The sequence below is a fragment of the Serinus canaria genome, chromosome 3, assembly GCF_022539315.1.
Source record: "Serinus canaria isolate serCan28SL12 chromosome 3, serCan2020, whole genome shotgun sequence".
NCBI lineage: Eukaryota > Metazoa > Chordata > Aves > Passeriformes > Fringillidae > Serinus > Serinus canaria.
Window position 1 is genome coordinate 60,245,802 of NC_066316.1, and position 20,731 is coordinate 60,266,532.

General features: G+C 36.9%; 1 protein-coding gene across 1 annotated transcript in view; it reads left to right on the forward strand.

Moving 5' to 3' along the window:
- Positions 1-20,731, forward strand: part of PTPRK (protein tyrosine phosphatase receptor type K) — a 352,054-nt gene that overhangs the window by 110,717 nt on the left and 220,606 nt on the right. The window contains exon 3 of the mRNA XM_050972314.1: positions 17,198-17,469. Coding sequence (XP_050828271.1) covers positions 17,198-17,469 — 272 coding nt within the window. The remainder of the gene's footprint in view (positions 1-17,197; positions 17,470-20,731) is intronic.

Genomic DNA, 20,731 nt, shown 5'->3' on the forward strand with positions numbered 1-20,731 from the left:
TTTTGTATGATTATCATATATTAATAAGAGAAGTAAGGCACTTAGAGTATTATTGTGGTTTTACTTCCACAATTTAAAACCCTTTATACCTCCCCTAGTCCTCTGAAAAATAACCATACCATCGTTCATTTTTATATTGTCTTTAGAATCACAGAATGATAGAATGGTTTGAGTTGGGAAAGACTTCAATGATCATCTATTTCCAAACTCCCCTGCAATGGACAGGAACACCTTCACTAGACCAGTTTCTTCAAAGCCCTGTCCAACCTGACCTTGAGCACTTTCAGGAATGGAGTATCCACGGCTTCTCTGGGAAGCTTGTTTCAGTGTGTCACCAGAGCTGAGCCCTTTTAACATATATATATAACAGCATTGATTAATATGAAAGATTCATTGAAAATTAATTGGGTTTTTTTTTCCCTAAAATGGAGCTAGAAGAGGAATAAATAATAAAGTTTTCATTTGCACTTGTGCCTCTGCAATAAATCTACATGGATGTTGCAGACTTTACTTGTCTGCACCTGAACAAACACATCAGGAAAAAAAAAATCTTCAAATGAGATGTTTCAAAGCAGCCCTCTAGTAGTTGCTTCCACGGCCTTTCTGCAAAGACTTGGAGAGGGACAGAGCTTCAGAAAACCTGCACCGGTCTCAATGTGTGCATTCTGCTTCATTCAGTCCTTCCTTGGGGAAGGCTGAGGAGAGCCCTGAGCAGGCTTTGTTTGGGTCTTTTAAGGCTATAAAGTGCTTTGTTCTTAATGCTGTCTATGAAATTAAAGTAATAGAGAGGTTTTTGTGAGGCAGATACTAGCCATAAGTGTGTTGAAGGCACTAAATTCAAGCTATTCACTGAAGAACTGCATTACCAGATATTTACTAGCAGATTTTTTTTTGTAAATTGGTAGCCTAAAAGTGGAAGGCTTTACTTTTTAAACACGGACAAGACTTGTGTGTAAGAAAAGCATATCCTGAAACTCTTGAAATATAATATTACTAGGTGTTGTTGTGGGAAAAATGTCCTCCACAGATTTAATGTATGAAATACTTTAGTTAAAGCTCTCTTTTATCTGGATTTTAGGAGGTTCATTTTTCATATAGTGCCTATACTGTTCTTCTGGACTTAGTCAAGTTGCACACTGCTTTTCTTTATTTAGCCTATTGCTATCTTTCTTTTCAACCCCTCTCCTCCTGCTTCTCTGTCTTTTCACATATCAAAGTCTTGCATCTAAAGTCTTAAATTTCTGACATTTTTTGTGTTACAACTGTATTTCACCCTTTAGTCTCCTTTCCTTTAATACACCTTTGTTTGTAATGCTCTTGTTCTCCATTACTTTGAGATTTCTCACAGCCTTGTAGCACAAGATATCTTGCAGGATAGCAGTAGCTTTTTTGCACTGTGTTGTATTCTAGAACTGGTCCTGTGGAACTCTGTCGTTAACCTCTCTGAGGCCCCGTGGTTGCCTTTTAACAAAAGTTTGTGTGTGTTCATCTTTATTTTTTTTGTGTATGTCTAGCTGTGTTTTCATTTATATTAATTTTTGTCTCTGCTGTTCCATCTGGTTTTATGATACTTTTTTTTCACCAGCATATTTGAGGTGATATTTTTTTGAGAGGCATTTCAGGATGATCCATATTTTTATGTTATATTCTACTGAATTTGCCCTTTGGGTTTTTTGCTTTGTTTAGGTGGGTGTTTTTGGTTTGTCTTTTTTTAACTTTCTTCCCCCTTATATTTACTTTTTTTCTGGGCAGTAAGGTTCTTGCCACAGGAGTGTGAATTAGCTAGCAGTATAGAGCTTCAATGTGAAGAATGTTTTTGCCTACTTATCTCCTTGTGATGAGTGGTCTTGAGTAGAAGTTAATAAACTTGGTAGAGAATTGTGTAGTATTAAATCTTTTTATTGGCTAACTCTCAGAAATAATTCAGAGCAGTATTGAAGTTTATTGTGCTTATGTTTGCATGTTATTGTCTTATGTTATTGTGCTTATTGTTTGCATGTTATTGTGCTTATGTTTGCATGTTATTGTCCCTTTCTCAGCTTAATTATACACCACCCAAAATGATTCATGAAAGGCAAAGATGGTTTCTATTGAATCCAATGGAAAAATTACCTGTCTGGAGGTGTTGCAGGATTACTCCAGTGCTTTTCATTACTTTGGGTATCCCAGGTTCACGTGTGTTCTGTTTAAAATGAAAGGGTAAGCTCAAGAGCCTTGTTATGATTCACATCAAATGGAAATGTTCCAGTATGTTGCTTAAAGTGAGTCTCTCTGGTGGCCCAGCACTTTCAATACTGTTATGATTTATCAGTATAGAATTCTCTTTTCATACCAATGTGATGCCCCTGTCACTTTGGAGTAAGTAATCCAATTTTAAGGCTTTGAATGGAGGTGAACCTTCATAACCATCCCTTCTTTGAAGACAGGAGCAATGTTTCTAATTGTTAGAAATGATTAATAGCTGTCCAAGTAATTGTGCCTTATAAAGACAGTGAGGCACTGATCACTCACAGTAGCAAATGTGCTTGCTGACCTTTGAATTAAAGGAGAAATTGTGGCAGGTATTAAAAATTATGGCCTGTTGGTAGTTTTTCTTCCCAAAAGTTATACCTGTCTGTGATTTTAAACTTCAGCAGCATGGTTTACATAATGTTATCCTTCCTTTTTTTCATGGAAACTATTGATTCATTGGATGTCATGTAATATGAAAGCATTAGCATTCTCAAGCAAATGCTAATTTGCAAAAAATTAGTATATACTCTGAATATAAATTGCAAAAATAAACCGACAATTCGTTGCTATGATACAGAACTAAGTTCTGGCAGAAGAGAAGTGCAAAATTAAGGGCAGAGTTTGGAGGAGTAATTGTTTTAGATAGGCTACAGGTGTCTGGTATTGCATAGGTGTAAATATTATGTGTATTCAATATATGCTTTCATTTAATTCATTTAATTCTTGGCTTCACCCTCCTATATGCCTGCACACCCACAATGTCTGAAGGTGCCTTTTGTGTAGAACAATGGAGCCTTGCAGGAGAGAGGCATTTCTCCTGATAATTCTAGTAATATGCATCATTTTATATGCTGATTTTATCACACATTGTTCAAATTAGTTCATTAAAATTAAACATCACTGAATACTCCATAGCCACCTGCACTGTCTTAATTCCTGTTTTTCTAAATGACTGAGCCATATGGTTGCTTCAAGCCTTGCCTTGCCCTTGCTGTGTTGAGTGTTTCAAAAATGCTTGAGAATATTAAAGAAAAATACTGCTTCTTTCAAAATGTATCTTACATTTCTCATGGTACTATTTTTGTTAAATTTCTCAGTAAATTTCCAACTAAAATCATAATTTGTACCTGGCATTAAAAGAAATTAATGGGTTTTATTAGCCCTATAAACTTTAAAATTATTTACAGCTTTTGAAGGTGTTTATTTGGTTTGTTGTTTTGCTTTTTTTCAGATGTAATAGCAGCCTACTTGTTCCTGTGGGTCTGCGAATCCATTTCTTTACATCTTTATGTATCTTTTATGTAATACTGAGAACATTGGAGGAGGGAATGTGAGATGGGAGTTGCATAGAGCCAGAATGCCTTCTTGCACTGAGAGCTGATGGATTTCTTTTCCACCTTGCCACTATCTGAAATCATGTACTTGGTTAGTCACAGCTTTCCCAAAACCCCACAACCCAAACAGTGATTCCTATGTAATTATGTGAGCACATTTAACTGATTTCTATTGTTAGTATCTAGTTTTTGCTTGATGAATTAACACTCCAAATGGAAATTGCTGTGTCACAGGTAACTTTGCCTTAACAGGGGCAAAGCATTCCCAGAGCTGTGGGTTGCCTTGCTTGCACACCATTGTAGTTCAAGAAGGTGTACCTGATGCCCAAGCCCTCGGGATGCAGTCCCGGGCACTGCTTGGCTGCCAGCCCTGGTGCTGTGCTGTCTGCCAGCTAGTGCCTTGTGTTGTCCACATCGTGTCTTCTCTTTCCAGAAACCTAGCCTGAGGTAGCCATCAACAGCCTTGGCATAACACTACAGAAGCTGCTGCCTTGCCCCTCCTTTCCCATTTCCATCATTTTGAACTAAGAAAGACCCAGGAAAGGTATGGGAAAGAACTGTTTCAGACCTGTGTAGGTGACACACAGGACTCAGGGGTGCAGAGGCTGCCTGGCTATTCTGGGTGGTCTGAATGAATTACCTGTGAGTGCCCTGTCCTCTCTTGATACCTGTGGGCCAGGGAATAGCTGCTCTTGCTGCTGACCTGGGCAGCTTAGGAGTAGGCATTGGAATGAAGTGTCTTCTGACCACCAGAACTTATGATCTTCAGCTCCATAACCTTGTCTTGACAGTATATTTTAAGTGGTAGTGTGCTAAGGCACAGCTACTGGGGAGTACCGAGAAAGAAGTTCTATAATATTTAATGAAGTGCAAATTTATCTCTCTAAATATACAAGGAGAAGAAAGGAAAGCAGTAGATAGCACTTTCTTCATTAAGCTTACGGAAGAAACATCGTGATGAAACTGAAAAAGCTTTTTGACAGGTGAAAAGCTGCTTGGAAAACACTGATAGCATCCAGTCTTATTGTTTTTGTTAGTGCCATGGATGATGGAATAATCTGGGGTTCAGAAATGATTATGATGCATTGGGGCAGTACTCATCAAGAAGAATTCAAAAATAATGAAGAAGAAATTATTTGGTGAAACTGCTCAGGCTTATTATGCTGTTGTGAAAAAGGTAGACAGAATTGGTTTGTAAATGATGTTCTGTGTAAATATACATTAAATAATATTTTCAGGTTTTTTTCTTCTTAGTGAAGTTAGAAAAATATGGTTTTTTATTTTGGAGTATGGAAGGAGAATTCCTCTTCTGGGAAATCTCAAAGGAAAGCAGCAGAAATGACAGAGGGCTAAACAGCAGCATTTCCTCTGTGCAAAGTCTGAAGAAAAATAAGATTGTCTCTTTTACAGAACAGAAAAAGAAAATAAAAATTTTCAAGAAGTTAAAGGCTGGTGCAAAGGAGGAAGTAACTAAACTTCATGTTGCTGGTGATAGGTTAAACAGTAATAAATTTAAATTGCAGTAAGAGAGATTCAGATTGATGATTAGATGAAATATTAATTGAATTCTGGGATTGAGTGCTTAATAACTGTCTCTTACCAGAGTCAGAAGTGTTCTGCTGTATGCTGTCACAGTCTTTTGTCCTGAAATGTTTCTATCTGCATAAATGCCAGGAACAGTTGTGTCTTCAGTTTGTGAGAAAAGAATGTACTCCCAGTCTATTGCCTATTTTTATCTATTTCACTTGCAAAGAATAAAAATTCCTTTTCTTTCCCCTGACTGTTGTGCATTTCCATTCTATTTACAGGGAAATTCTGGTTAGTTCTTGGTCAATCTCAAGAGGGTTGATAGGCAAAGCATAGGAGGAAAAAATATTCAGTCTTAAACCTTTTTTATTAACTACTCTCATGATTAACAGCTGGGCTTAATTTTTAACTTTGTTTGATATTCCCTTCACAGAGATTATTTTTTTTTTTAGAAAAGTTTAACGTTAGAAGACAATGCTATAAGATTAATGTTTCTTTGTTTTCTGAAATGCTACTTGATTCCTGAGTATCTTATTTGGACATTCAAAACATTTGAAAGCAGTATTATGATTCATGGTTGTTAACAACTTCAGTTTTCTTTTATGGTTTCAGCAAATTCTCATTTTGAAGGAAAAGTTTGGGTCTGAAATTGTATTCTTAGTTCAGGGTGAGTTCCCTTAGGAAGTACAACTGCAAAACCTTTATTTAAGGGCCTAATTACAGCTTAAAAAAGAAAACAAAGTAGCTTTTGGACGACTGGATACTCTGATATCTCTACTGTGTCACTGGAGAAAACAGAAGTGGGAAATAAATCGCAGAAGATTCTTGCTTTAAATTACCTCTGGAACATGGGTTCAATGTCCTAATAGCCCTAAAAAATATCTACAGTGTTTGACTAATGAATATTAGTGTTAAAAGTTCACCAATTGTCTGAAATGGAGGTAAGGTTCTCATCCTTCATATGGTACATATTTGGGTAGATTTATCAGGGTTTTTTTGTATTTTTCAGAAGTTTAGGGTAATCACATTAGTTGGTGCCAAGAAAATGCTCCACTGCATAAAGTTATCAGCTATATATTGTGGGCTGGATGAATATGTTTAGTTTTTTGTTGGCATTGTGAACTTCAGTATTCAAAATAGAGGAGGATTTAAATAGTGTTAAAAGGTATAAGCTAGTTATTTGGAAGCAAAAAGCTGTCTCAAAATTTATGAATTAGAAAGTGTGGTGTCAGGAGGAAAGATGTGAATCTCCATAAACCGAGGTGTATCCTGAGATGAAAACAGAAATCCCCAAAGCTACAAGACTAGCCTAGCCATTCATAGCTGTTGAACTTCAGCTTTTCTCTGAAACAGCAGTCCTAGTTTATCTCTAGTCTTTCTCCTTGTTGTTCTCCTATTGCTGGACAGTGACACAAATTATTTCTTTCAAAACACTATAAAAAATGCTCGTATGCTAGCATGAGTGATTTTTATAATAGATAGGGTTGTTTCCATCTATTTCAGGAGTATTTCCCTGTAGAAGAAAGATGGTGTGTACTAGAGTGTAAAACCAGTTGGGCTGCTAATATGACTTGAGAGGCAAAGGTTTTATAAGGAGAGCTTATTTATCCATTTGTTTTAAAACAACTAATTTGGATGGAAAATACAGTGACCTCTCAGGCATCCTGGGCTCCATCGTGGCTGAGAGAGATGCAGCAGGCATCCAGCTAGGTGCAGGTTACAGCCTTTACTCTGGGTGTAATGTCTTAATGCTAATCAGTTGAAGTGTTTGGGAGAGAAGAGCAGCTGATGTCTGTGGAGCAGAGGGCTGTTAGCAAGATGTGAAGCACAACCACAGAGTTGTCACACGCCATAAACCCCATGTCTTTGTTTTAACTGCAAGCTCCAGCATCTAGGAGAGCAAGGAATTTTAATTTCTGAACTTAAAGGCTTTAATGTATTTTGTAAGCCTTCCTAGGTATCAAGAGAAATGTTTTAAGTGTGTTTTGCCTTGGGTTTTTTGTCCATTTTTTGTAATTTTTATTGTCTGTATGAATCCTTTCTGGTGTGCAATGTGTATTTGGGGTTTTTAATCTAGTTTCTATGGTAATTAATATAGTGGTGTATGAGTCCTCATACTCTTGGGCAGTGCATTCCTCAGTGCATTTTTTGCATATGTATGATTCATGGGTTTTGGCCGTTCTCTTTAGGTATTGTTAAATTATTTATTACAATTCTCATAGAGATATGCATTATAGGACTGCTTGCACTTGCGAGTTCAACATTACCATCAGTAGCTGGAAAATCAGAATAATTTCAGAAGAAGCTTTCTGTATATATGCTCCTTTTTTAGCCTGTTCCTTTCCATCTATGTAATATTCAGCTCTTTAGGGGGCATTCAGTGTCAATGTACCACGCTTGCTAAATTGCTCAAGATTTTAGTTTGCAAATATGCATAACCATGTGTTAGTGGTCTGGAAGACAGATGGAAGACTTCCTTGGAACTTAATAAATTCAGAGGTTTCCAGCTTTTTTTTCCTTAAGCAAGTATTTGAGTTCACTAGAGAGTACTGTGGTTGTATTGACAAAGGCTTGACTTATGGTTATACTCAACTGGAGTGTGAGTCACTACAAAGTGAGGTATGTACTTCAGAGGCAAGGTCAGGTGATGTTTTGAAGATCAGCAAATAAATCTGTCTTCTGAATGCATAGGATGAATATTATTTCCACCATTTTAATATTGTTTTTAAATTGTTTTTCAAAACTCCTGTCAGTGGTAATCCTTCCCAGCAGTTGGTTCTTAACTCATGTTCTGCATTTAATCAGGGAATGTAGAACTCCTTTAGTGTAGGTCCTACACCTGTAAAAGCAACAAAACCTGGAAATAGAGATTCTTCAGCTCACTATTGCATAAAGCAACGTTCTGAGAAAAATTGATTTCATAACATAATAGGAAATATTACTATTTAGTGTAGAGAAAAAGTGATTGAAAATAAAGGAATGAATATTCTTCCTGTTAGTAAAAAGCCCCTTAAAAACCCAGTGAAAATGTTTTATGAACCTCCCATGCTTTAAATAAATTCTAAGACGACTATAAAAAAATATAGGACATTTAATTTCTTCTTCTGAAAGGTCTGTAATAGCAGTTGTAATCTGCTGTCATGTCTGGTAATCAGCCTTTATTTAACTGTTGGCCATACTTGGGAGTAGTATTCTCAGCACCTTGTTTATTCTTATTTTCTGCTGTCACATGCTTATCCAGGGAATGACCAGTTTTGTTTCTGTTTCCAGTTTCAGTGTTTTAAGCTGGTAGGAGTAAGTATCTTCTCAATGCACTTTTAATATTGCTGCTTTTGGAAGAATGACTAGTGTGTTAAAGACACTCTGAGTAGGAATGCACATTCAACAATTATATTTTTTCCCATTCAGTTAAAAGCTATATGTCACTTAGTACTTAGGAGGGAGAAAAAGCCTAGAGTGTTTGCAGAGTATCTTTTAGATGGCAACAACAACAACAAAAAAAAGGTAAAAATGATACATTTTGATCTGTGTTTTTCTAAATGTTTTCAAAATATTTGAAAGAAGTTACTTGAAACTATGTTTTTTAGTGGGGAAAATTCAACTTATCTTCAGTTTCCTCTCTCATCTTCATGTGGCTCTGCTTCTTGTTGTACTTTTTCAGGAGTCAGTTCACTTCCCTCACCTAGAAAGAAATCAAACATTTCTGTCTCCTTGCCTCTCTCAAGAGGAAGGCATGGAATATTTAGGTCTTTTATTATGGGATTTGTGTGTTGCTTTGCAAGGGTCTGATGAGCTTAGGATAGATGGAGGAGGCTGTGAGGTAGGAGTAAAAGTCCTGAGAATTTCAGTGGCTGTGAGCTTTCAGGTCACCTTGGCTGACATTTGTGAATTCTCTGTGAACTTGTTTTTGTGCACTGCAGCAAACACACAGCAGCACATCAAAGACTTAAACAAGTGCTCAGCACTGACCTTTTCTATAAGACTGTCTGCCCTAGACTACTCTAAATATTTTCATATTTCACTTTAATTTCTATCCAAATAAATAATACTAGATAATTTGATCCCCTTCTCTTGTAACTTCAGTAAAATAAGTCTCTTTTATCAGCATCTAAAACATCTAAATGCTGAATAGTCAGCAGTGGTGGTGATACAGTGGCGTGCTAGAGCTGTAGGTGGATACAGAAGAGCCAACAATAGTATTTCAGTAGGTGAGGTGGATCCTGGAGGGCCTGTGACAAAAATGGGTGGAATAAAGCTAACACGGAGGGAGATGTCTGTGCATTACTGCTCACCTTATCCAGTCAAGTAATGTCAGAGCAGCTAACAGGAATGGTGAAGCAAAATGGATTTAAATTCTTCTCTGCATCTGTTTTTCATGCAGTGAAGTTGTTGCAAGTGTTTTTAGGTGTTGGTGTCTTCATGGGACTGAATATTTCCCAGGAAGTACGGGAGTGCCTTGGAGTTTGTCAACTTTAGCTGCTGCTCTGGGAACAGCTTCAGACTAAAGCATCTGACTGGATTTAGGCTGGGCTGGCACAAATGGTATCCAGTTATTTGACATCCCTTCTGGATAGCTTCATCCCAAGCTGATGTTAATCTAGAATTGGAAGTTTCTTGGAAATTTTGCTTAGAAAAGACATTTTCTTCCAGACAGAAAGCTGGAAGAAAATGTCTGCTGCTCTTTGGGCAGCCAGATCAGACCCTGGATGACTGAGAAGAATCCTGGAGTCACTGAGCCACCATCCGAGGGGTATTTATGGGTTTGCAGCACAAATTCAGACAGTTCAGAGCTGTTGCTACTTTCCTCTTAGCCATCCATTCATGGACACTGATGTTAAAAAATTCATGACAGAGTACCTTACTTAATCCCTAAAGGAATATGAAACTATTCCATGTGTTTTTTCCTTACTGAAATGCAGCTTACTGTTCAGTAACACTGTCCTTTCATAAGCCAGCCTGATGCACCGTATCAAATGTAATTTTCTGAATGTTTTGCTGGAAGAGGCAATTCAGAGGAGCACAATGCAAGATAAACGGTCTCTTGTACAGACACTACAAGCTTGCAATGCAAATTTCAGTGGCTTAAAATTTTCTGTCTCAGGTTTTGGAGTTCCTAAAATCTATGTATTAGCTAAAGGTCCATCACGTGAAAAAAGAGGGAGAAAATTACCATACTTCAGAACCTGGGATGTCATCATGGTCTATTTTCTCTGCATCAGTACAAACAAATCCACAGGATTTTGGTGTTATGTATGAGAAAACTACAAATTCCAATCCTTCACACTTCCAGAGTGAAATATTTTTCATATTTATTCATTTTGAAAATGTTAGTATGCAGAGCAAAACTTTTGTAGCTACATCCAGCTCAAGGAACAATTTTTGGTCAGAAGTTTGTAATGAACTTTGTTGCAAATACTGCATGCCTTTGAAACACGAGGTTTTTCAGCTCTTGTTTTCTTTCAATTGCAGACATTTTCTTGCTATCATGGAATTGAAGGAGTCATGAGTGACATTAGTATCTAGCCCGTAGTATGATAATTGTAAATACTGATAAAATGTTATGCTGCCCATGATATTAATTCTTTGGTTGATTTGATGCTGTTTTTCCCTTGCCTGGATCAGTGTTGTCAGGCTGTGTCCCAGTTGCTTGACCTCTGGGATGTGGTTAATGGAGGAATCCCAGTTGCATGACCTTGGTGTAGAGCAGGGCTTTTGGCATCAACAAGTACAGCCTGGAGGGCAGGACACCTTTTCTCCTCCTGAAATTGCAATGTCAGTGTGAAATTGATGAATTCATGAGCTCTTGCAATCCATGAGGCCAAGTTTCTGTTCAAACTGAGTGAGCACTCTGCTTTTATTTATACAGTGTAGCTTAATAACCTGGCTATTTGGGTTGGTTCTTTTAATAATTCTCATTTTCTATTGGAAGCAGGAAACTCCCCAAAAGATTTGCATTTTCCAGAAAAATTTCCCCTGCCTGTAATGTGTATTTTTGTTGCTATTTTTAATCTTTGTAGTAAGTTCAGAGTCTTATCTTGACTTGCATTTGAGTAGTGGTGCCTTGGAAATGAGCTAGGCAATGAAGTTGAAATTCATGATCCTGATTCACCCCGGCTTTCACTTTGACAATCTGTAAAGAACTTGAAACCAGCCTTCAACAGTTTGAGCCTTGTACAGGGAATGATAATTGAAACAAGTGATGTAAGTAGAAAGATGCCTCTGAGTTGTAACTATCTAAAGCAATTTTGGAGAAATCTTGTGTTGTTTACACCAATAACATGATTTTTGAATTTTTTTAGAATGAAAGGTAAAACCAGGATATTACCACATTGAATATTTTAAATGTGTATCGAATAATATATCTTAAGTAATATTTTAGTGTTACAAGTAACATTTTTCTCTAGACATACTCCTTAAGGAGCATCCTTGACTGATGGTGCAGGGCACTAAAATTAAAATCCCTAACAATGTCTCTAGTTTTTCTTCATAATTTCTTTAGAGTTTTCTTTTCCTTTTTCTTTTTTTTTCTGCCCTAGGGTTGCAGACCTTTACTGTATGTTAGGTAATGGAGGGCAAAAGGCTATAATGGTTTTATTAAACCCAAGCACATGGGGATTTACCTGGAGTGTATTTAGTGCATTCACAGGCTTTGTTTTTTTTCTTTTGAAAAGAATATCCTCCCTGCAAGAAGAGAAATTTAAGAGCTTTTGACTTTTTATAATTAGCCTTTCTTTTTTTCCTTCTTGCACATTACAGAAACACAAGTAAAGGGCTGTCTCAAACTGTCACGGGGAAGGCCTTCTCTGAAGAACAAACCAGGCATGAATACTACTGTGTGTGAAATAGAATTTTCTGTGAATTAATATAGATGTTTCTGAACTTTTCTTTGCTTCCAGTTGCAAGCCTATTTTTCTATTTCAGTGTCTGTTCTTTGCCTGCAGTCTCTCATAAATGTTGCCCAGAATGTAATCAGGGACTATGTTACACAGTCATTATTGAAAGATAAAAAGGTCACATAGTCTCGAGCTTTAGGATAAGGCACATGAGTGCCTGGACCCTCCACTTTGTGTAATTGACATTGCCATTCACAGGCAGAGAAATTGCCACACTATGTCCCCAAAATGGAGATGGTTTGATACTTCTTCTTTGGAGGAAAGAGGATTTGCAGGAGCTGAAGACCAGCCTGCTGAAAATTACAAGTTTCACACTTCAAATACAAACCCATTTTTCAGGCAGCCAGAAAGTGAGAGAAAATAATTTGATCAGGAAACTGCTTTGTCACATTGGTACCTTACAGTGGGCACATTTTATTTTATGTAAGGACTTTTTCTTAAATCTTGGTATGATTTCTTAGCTCTGATTAACTGCAAGGTGATAGGAGAGCTTGGTTTTCAGTAGGAGATAAAACCTAAGGCTTTTCACAATTAATTAGTTAAAGAATTCATTTATTCTGGAATGACCTGTCCTTGCCACTGAACTAGGACATCAAGTTTAATGCTTATCAAAATAAATAAAAGGCAGTGAAAACTATGAGGTGTGTACAGCTATTTTTAATAACATGGCTCAGAGAAAGTCTAGTAGCACTTACTCCACAGCTGTGTAGACACCTTTTAGCAAGTTCATGACTTAAATTCCAAGCAGGCATCAAAATCTCCCTGAAAGACTGATCCTAAAGCTGAACTGTTTGCATGAGCTTGGTTAAAGCTTAAGAGGCAGTGCTATTTAGCTGTTTCATAGTCTGATGTTACTGTTTTGTGTAGGGGAGAATTGGATTGACCCTTTGCATCAGGAATAACATTAGAAGCTATTAACTGGCAAACAGATAGAAGGCACTTCAGAGAAGAAAAGCTAAATGAGAGTTTGGAATTTGATTTGGAGAAATCTAAACTACATTTAATATGAAAAATAAACTTAAAAATTAACTTAAAAATTAAGCTTCTTGGGGGAAAGAGAACCTATTTATGAACTTTAAAGATTGTAAATTCCCAAGAATGGAGAAGATTCTTCTGGGAATTACTGAAAGAAGGATGAAACATCAGCACTGTCAAACTGTAAGAAAAATTTTTGAGAAAAACGCTACTGATGAGCTGTGTGAATTTTGTAACTGCACTAACTGCCAGAGTAACTGAAGATATCAGTTACCATACTGGAGCATGGTGAAAAATAGGGAGTGAAAGGAATATTTAGGAGTAATGGATCTTTGTCCAGCACAAATGATAAGTTTAGATACTTCTTTCATTTCTTTGCAGCATCCTCCAAATATGAAAATTACCCTGTATTTTAAGAAGAAAAAATGAACTTCTGCTCTTTCTCCATTGCCCCAAATACATTGATTTTGTTTTTGATTTTTCTCTTTTTTTAATAATTTAATTTAATTTTTTCTTTTTTTTTACCATTTTGGGATTTAATGGAGTAACTCATTTGCAATTGACCTCCTTCTTGTAAAATCTTAGTGGAAACGACACAGTTCAGTGTGTTTTGTCTTCCTTTGTTTCAAGGGAAGTAGGTGTACACAGTGTTTTATATCTGCTTGTGCCTGACCTTGTTAGGCCAGTAACAATGGAAAAAAATCATGGAGCCTGGCTCTACTGGGATTTAGTAATGCACTTAGTACTAGTGTTAGCTAGCACTAATTGCTGCTCTTTACCTTTCTGAGAACTGTGGTGTGTTGACCTTGGCCAGTCCATCACCCTGCCTGTTTTTGGTCCTTTCCTCAACAGTACAACGGGAAAAATAATGTGGGCAAGCTCATAGGTTAAGACAGAGACAAGGCGATCACTTGTTTTGTAAATCACCAGTTACTGTCAAAGAAAAACCAGGTTCATCTTGGGGAAAAATTGACCAAATTTCCACCCCAGCACAGGAGGGTGGGAACTGGGGGCTGCAGTCAGTCCATTGCACTTGGTGTCTGTTGCTCCTTCCTCCTCACCCTGAGTCCCTGCTCCAGGCTGGAGCACCACTGTGAATAGTTAGCTCTAACACTTGCTCTAATCTCTCACTGAAAATCTCAAAGTTAGGTAATCTTGGGAATTAATGAGACTGTGAGCAGTTCCCTTGTTTATACTTTGCATTTCTGCCAAGACCAATAATATCTTAACATATTATGAAGATTTTGCAATAATATAATTATCAATAACTAATATTAAGATATTGCAAGAAAATATAAATGGGGGAAAACTCCTAATTCTTTCAATTCTATTGAATTTCTTTACAAGTAAAGAATGACTTCCTTATGAAAGGTGAAAGAAATATTTTGTATGTTTTCCAAAGATATAATTTTGCTGTATAGTTTACTCTGGCATTGGCTTCTGATGATCTTGGAGAAGGTACATGTCTGAGAAAGGAGCAGGGTTCTGTACATTTGTGGAATACAGCTGCTAAAGTTTAAAAAAAAGGAGGAGTGGAGAAGTAGTTTCCAAGAAGCTGAACAGATGCTTTGGCTTTGGGATAAATGGTCTATGGATGCTGTCTGGAGCATTTCATGAAGTGTTGTAGGACTAACATGTAGTTAGATGTAGGCAAATTCACTGCTAAGGATTTTTAAATGATGAAAAATGGGGTTGAGAAAGTGGAGTACTAAAAAATATGTTGATATGTTAAAAATGTATTTTGAAGCTTCCAAAGGCCATAGCAGATTCCCTTACTATAGCAACAAGATCTTTAAATACTTCTAGTTTATTTGTTGTAATTTGAGTTTGGTTTTATTTTTCTTACAGTGGTTTTATCTTGAGAGAAGTTGAGAGAAACATGTTAAAAAATCTGCTGAAGTTGATTGCTCTATATTATTTCTTCCTTTTCCCCCTTCTTCCCCAAACTTCACTTTCAGAAAGTGTTGGAGGGTTTATCTTCTTCTGTATCCTAGCTTTAGAAATATTAGAAATGATTTTTTTTGAAAGAGTGAGATGCTTTTTGTGTATTGCCTAAAAATATTTGCAAGATACAAGTTACAAAGGCAAAGAGGCAATTTAGATGAACATGGACAATTGGTGCTAATTGTGGGAAGCAGTCTGTAATTTTTTGCTCAATCTTTTCAGTTTTCCAACTCTTATATGGAAGGAAAAACTCCAAATTGCTGATGTACAGCCTCCCCCTGCCTCATACGTAGTATTGACTGACAAAATTGTTGAAAATCTTATTCTCTAGTCTGATGATCAGGTGCTTAAAAGAACATATGTATTACTAAAATAGAGATTATAAACAAACACATTATTAAGTTTATTATTTTAATAATAAATATAATAATAATAAAAATTATTGTTATTAAGTTTATTCCAGGGTCAAGGGGCATAAAACTTGCACACCAGTCGATGTGATCTACAAACACTTTCTCAGGCAGTCATCAACCGATGAAAATAATCTTTAAAGCCTTAAAGTAACAGCAAACCTAAATAGTATAATAAGATTCCTCTGTGATTTTATAATTGGCTATTAATGATGAAGAAATCACCAGGAATTGCTGCTTTACCAAATTCTTCAACAGAAAAATAAATAATGGATTCTGCGTATAATTCTAAATATGAACTGGTTGCTTAAGTTACATTATAGTAGTCGTCTTTAAACCCTCTTTTAAAGATGACTACTAAAAATATAGATTTCATGGCACTGTGCTTTAATAAGAACATCTTTCATTCTATAGTATTTCTTGCTCTTTTTTTTTAATTTTTTTCTGAAGTTTTTTAGCAGAGACTTGCTTTACAAGCTAGTAAATTGGTGTCTAACACAAATGATTTAATCTATGTACATCAATTTTCATGTTTTCCTGAGCAACAGCTTGTGAACAAATTTCAGAATGCCTAATACAACTGTTTAGGACATAATAGAACGTGATAGTTCCTTGTGGTCTAAAAACCAAAGGATAAAATTTGACATACAAAATGATAATAATTTATATAAACATACCTCATAGGAGATTTTTCACCAGTACTCATGTGCATACTCCCAGGACTTCTGTGAGACTACTCATTTGGGCAAATGTTCACAAATCCATTATTTTTTTTAAGTTTAGGTTAAATTTTTTCTCTATTTTTGATAGATTTAACCCGAACTTTCCTCACAGCAAAGGGTCCTTTATTTTGGTGCACTTTAGGGCTGACAGTAAAAGGAAAATCTGTCACCAGGAAGATTCTGGAATCGTTAAGAAGATAGGTAGGTAAATTTAGGCTAGGAAACTCTCCTGTGATTCAGTTGGTATGTTGAATTGGATTTTCTCACTTGGTTGGAAAGCTCAGCCTGGCATACCCTGTCTAGCAAGCTTTCTTCTGTGGGGCTCACTCACTAGGCAGTACCTGGTCTGGAGCTGTCACTCTGGAAGAAATGGATCAGCTCCGGGCTAGGTTAGCAGCAGCCTGTCTTTACCATCCATTCTGCAAGACAGCAGGACAGACTGATTCTTTATTACTGCCTGTACAACATGTTGAAACATATGATTTCCACTTTCTGCCTTTGTAGCTAGACAGGAACAGCCTGTTTTGTCTTGTGTCTATTTGTCATATACATTTACAAGATGGACACTCTTCTAGCTGTAGAATCTTCTGTTATCCCCTTTAAATCCATTGGCAAATGGAGCAGCAAACAAAGCTGTTCCAGAGAAATTTTTTTAGTGTCCTAAGTCAGCTATTTCCATTGCTAATATATCTCAAATTCAAGTCTGCCTCTTTTTTGCGTAGAAAAGGGTGTTATAAAGCTGCCTTGAGGAATGTGGACCTTAATTTTTGTTTTGTTTTCAGAAAATCTGTTGAGCAAGTTGAGAGTATTTCGGCCTCAGTGAGCTCAGAATAATGATGACCCATTACTTCTTTTGTTTTTCCCATCTGTGATCGTGTTTCCAATCATCTGGTCCTAAAACAAGAAAAAGAAAAGCTTGTAGGTGGAGACATCTAGAAAGGTCCTTAGAGATATGTGATATTTTCTGTAGATACTACTTCAGGCATGTGTCTAGCCATTTTATAGCTTGTTAGATTTCATGCCACTTGAATTTTGAGATTTCAGGGGTAAGAAAACCCATACATTTCATTTTCACAGTGAGCAATCAGTTTCTTAGTATTTATCTTTTTCCTTAATACCACATTTTTTTCCCCCCCACCTTGTCACCCCCCCATTCTTAGGATCATATATGATAGTGATTTCATCAGACCATGACCCTGGAGAAAAGACTCGACTTCAGCTTCCAACAATGAAAGAAAACGACACTCACTGCATCGATTTCAGCTACCTTCTGTACAGCAAGAATGGAGGGAACCCAGGCACTTTGAACATCCTGGTTAGGGTGAACAAAGGACCGCTGGCTAATCCCATCTGGAATGTCACTGGTTCCACTGGCAAGGACTGGCTTCGAGCAGAATTGGCTGTCAGCACTTTCTGGCCCAATGAGTATCAGGTAAGCTTGCAATAAATTTACACCACTTTATAATATTTACTGCCAGGTCCTCTCCACTTTGTGTTGTTTTGATCTGTTCTGATGGAGTATTCTCCCAGTGTCCTCAAGTGAAATGTTCCATTCAGTATAAATAATTGTATGGGAATGGATATTTTTTTATAGCAGGTGATTGTCCAAAGTTAGCTGTTATTGTATAATAGGGGAAAAAATTAGCTGGAAAAAAGCCTTGTTAAAAGAAATGGTAAGGTTAAAGTCCAGGAACATCAAAAATTATGAACTCCCAGAAATAAATTGCCTGTGCAATTGTAATTTGTACTTGTCTTCCCTCCTCTTTTGTGTATGCCTGTGTTCCCGTGTCTAATTACATGACCGTGACTGTGGTTTTTTCCACATGACATTTGCTTCGTTTGCTGTGCAGGCAGAATGGTGCTCACCTAATGAGCAGCTGTTCAGGATGTGTTTTTTTCCTGTTTGCTTGCTATGGGACAAAACCACCTGCAGCGTAGGCCTGCTGTTTGGAGGGAAAAATTGTTTTGTTATTACTGGATGCTGTTATTTCATTTGTTTGATTAACCTGAGAAAGTACCTGCAGCTGTTTTACTCAGTGGGTATTTGGTGTGAAGGATGAATCTCATACATGGGCATTTTTGTTCTGGCATCTAGGAATGGGAAGAGTTGGATTACATGTGCTCACCTGAATTGTTACACCTTGAGCTTACAGGCCATATCTAAATGTTTGTCATTAGTGCTCTTGCAAACAGATTGGATATCTAGAGTAATTATTAAATTAAAGAAAGTGGCTGCTTTATTAATGCTTTTATTGAATAGTGATATTCAACAGGAATGTATCTTAAAAGTGCCTTTATCTAAAGTTTGTTGCAATTCCCCACCATCAAAATAACCTCCATAAACAAGCTTCAGTGCAAGCAGCCTTAAACATATGGTAAAAATGATGTAATTTGCTTTCATTTTTTTGGGGTGTTTTTGGGCTTTGTTTCCCTGGTTTTAATGTTTTTATTTATAAAGAAGTTTCATCTACTAGCAGCATTGAAACTGGGTACAATTTGATTTAAAGTTCTGAAGCCTGGTTCTAAAAAAGCTCAGCTTTTGAGGAGGTGTTTTCTTAACCCTTTTTATGTTGCTAGAAAGTACCATTTGGTGTCCTTAAACAAACCTCGGGAGCCTTTTATAACAGAACAGTAGTGATCAAGCATAGCAGCCTTATATGCAGTAAATCAGGTTTCTGCTGACAGATGGCCAGGCTTGACAATGAGATTGGTGGTTGGAGCCTTATCTTAGCAACATGGCCATTTTTCACTTATGTTATAACCTTCACATTATCTCTCCATAGACTCAGCTTAAATTCATTCTTTCCCTTGCTTGGTCATCCAACAGAATATTGAAATCATGTGCAACCCAGTTTATGTTTAAATTAAACATAAGCCTGGAGTAGAACAGGAGGACTGCTTATGCAACCTGCTGTGATTTGTGGCCAACTTGCACGATTGCTTTTATGACCAGGAAGGGAAATCTGTGTCCCATCTATGCACAAATGCCTGTTTGCACAAACAGGGTTGGAATTTTTGTGATTTCAGTTCTTTTGGCTCTCAAGTTTCTGGTTGAACATTGCTCTTTGTAGTGTTTTGGCTTTGGGATTTTTTTTTCTGTTTGTTTGGTGGTTTTTTTTGTTTTGTTTTTTTTTGGGTTTTTTTGTTTGTTTGTTTTGTTTTGTTTTTTGTTTGGGGTTTTTTTTTTTTTTTTTTTTTTTTTTTTTTTTTTTAGTTTTGGTTTTTTTCCCCTTAGTTTTCAGTTGAGATTTTTCTCATATGAGTTCCATGCTGTACACTTGTAGCTTGTCGTCTTGGCACTTTTATCTGCCTGTTGCTCAATGAGTTTAGCTAGCACTGAGGAAAATAAGCACTGGTTTCTATAACAAGAATTGTAACTGGATCCTTGTCTGTGCAAGCAAGGTCACTGCTAAAGATCACTGCTGAGCAGGATTGTTTGCATGCACTTTGTTACAAACAGGTAAACTTCACTGCTGTTCCCTTTACTTTTAAGTGAGGGAGGAGCATAGAGATTATCAGGGGCTGAATAGCACAGGTTGCCCTCTCAGGAAGTCTCATGTGGTGACTTGGAGGTTAGCAGCCTGGCCAAGTAGGTTGCAATAGCAAGAGTGTTGCACCTTAGCTAATTAGCTCCTAACAGCATTTCTGGACTCTGCTGTGTGAAACATTACTGCTTCCTGTTCAAATCTAGCACAATGTTTATTCATGTCACTCTAGTTTATTCAGTTTATGCATTTTTGGATGAATTTAACACTTCCTTTTACTGACAGCAATATATTATTCAAATAATCCATTTCCTTTACTTTCTTTAACTATATTCTGTTGGGCATTTATTTATATATTTATTTTCTGACAAAACATAGTACAGTTTATTGTAATAGCTTTACTGGATGAAAGTTTTTATCTAGTTTTGTACCCTGTCTCTGCTGGCTGATAGCAGTGGAAGCTTGTAGAAGAGCTCGGGTACAGGACAAGCTCATGGTTGTACCTTCCCCAGAATACACTTCCAGCCTTGAGCATATATGTGGCTCAAGAACTTAGAGCTTAAGAGCCTAGGTGGTGCTTTTCTGTATTCCTGATAGTATTTATTTTCTGCAATGATTTAGGCTTCTACTATCTACAGTATACACGACAAGGAATTCTGATATAAATTCCATGCTAGGACTATTCCTGGGGGTTTCTGCAAGCCTGGGGCTGGTAATTCTTCAGTTGTCATATTTTGCACTCAGGGAGTTTCAGAAGTCCTGTAATGATGCAATCTGTCTCCTGCCTCCTGCTAGCAAGGCATCTGCAACCACTGTTCTGCTTGTTTAACATGAGGATGAACTCTGGAAGAAAAGAGTTTGATTAGACAATCCCTTGGGATCGAGGTTGATTTGAGTTTGATAGTTGTTAGTTCTGGAATTTTTTCATATCACTCTGTTGGAAATATGTTTCCTTTGACCTGTCTCAAGTTTGCTTCAAAAGAAAACTATTTTGGGATTTTTGTTGTTTAAACTTTTTAAGTGACTAGAAGCTTTGTCTCATTGTTTTCTGTGTTGGTTATTACTGTAATTAATTTATTTTACTAGAGATGTTTATTCCTGTCTGAATGAATTGTTTTGTCTAATGCTTCTGTTCATTTCCCCAAGTTCTCTCCTGCTTTGCATAGTAGGAGTTATCTGACTACTGAGGGCTGTCTCTTCCTTTCTGCT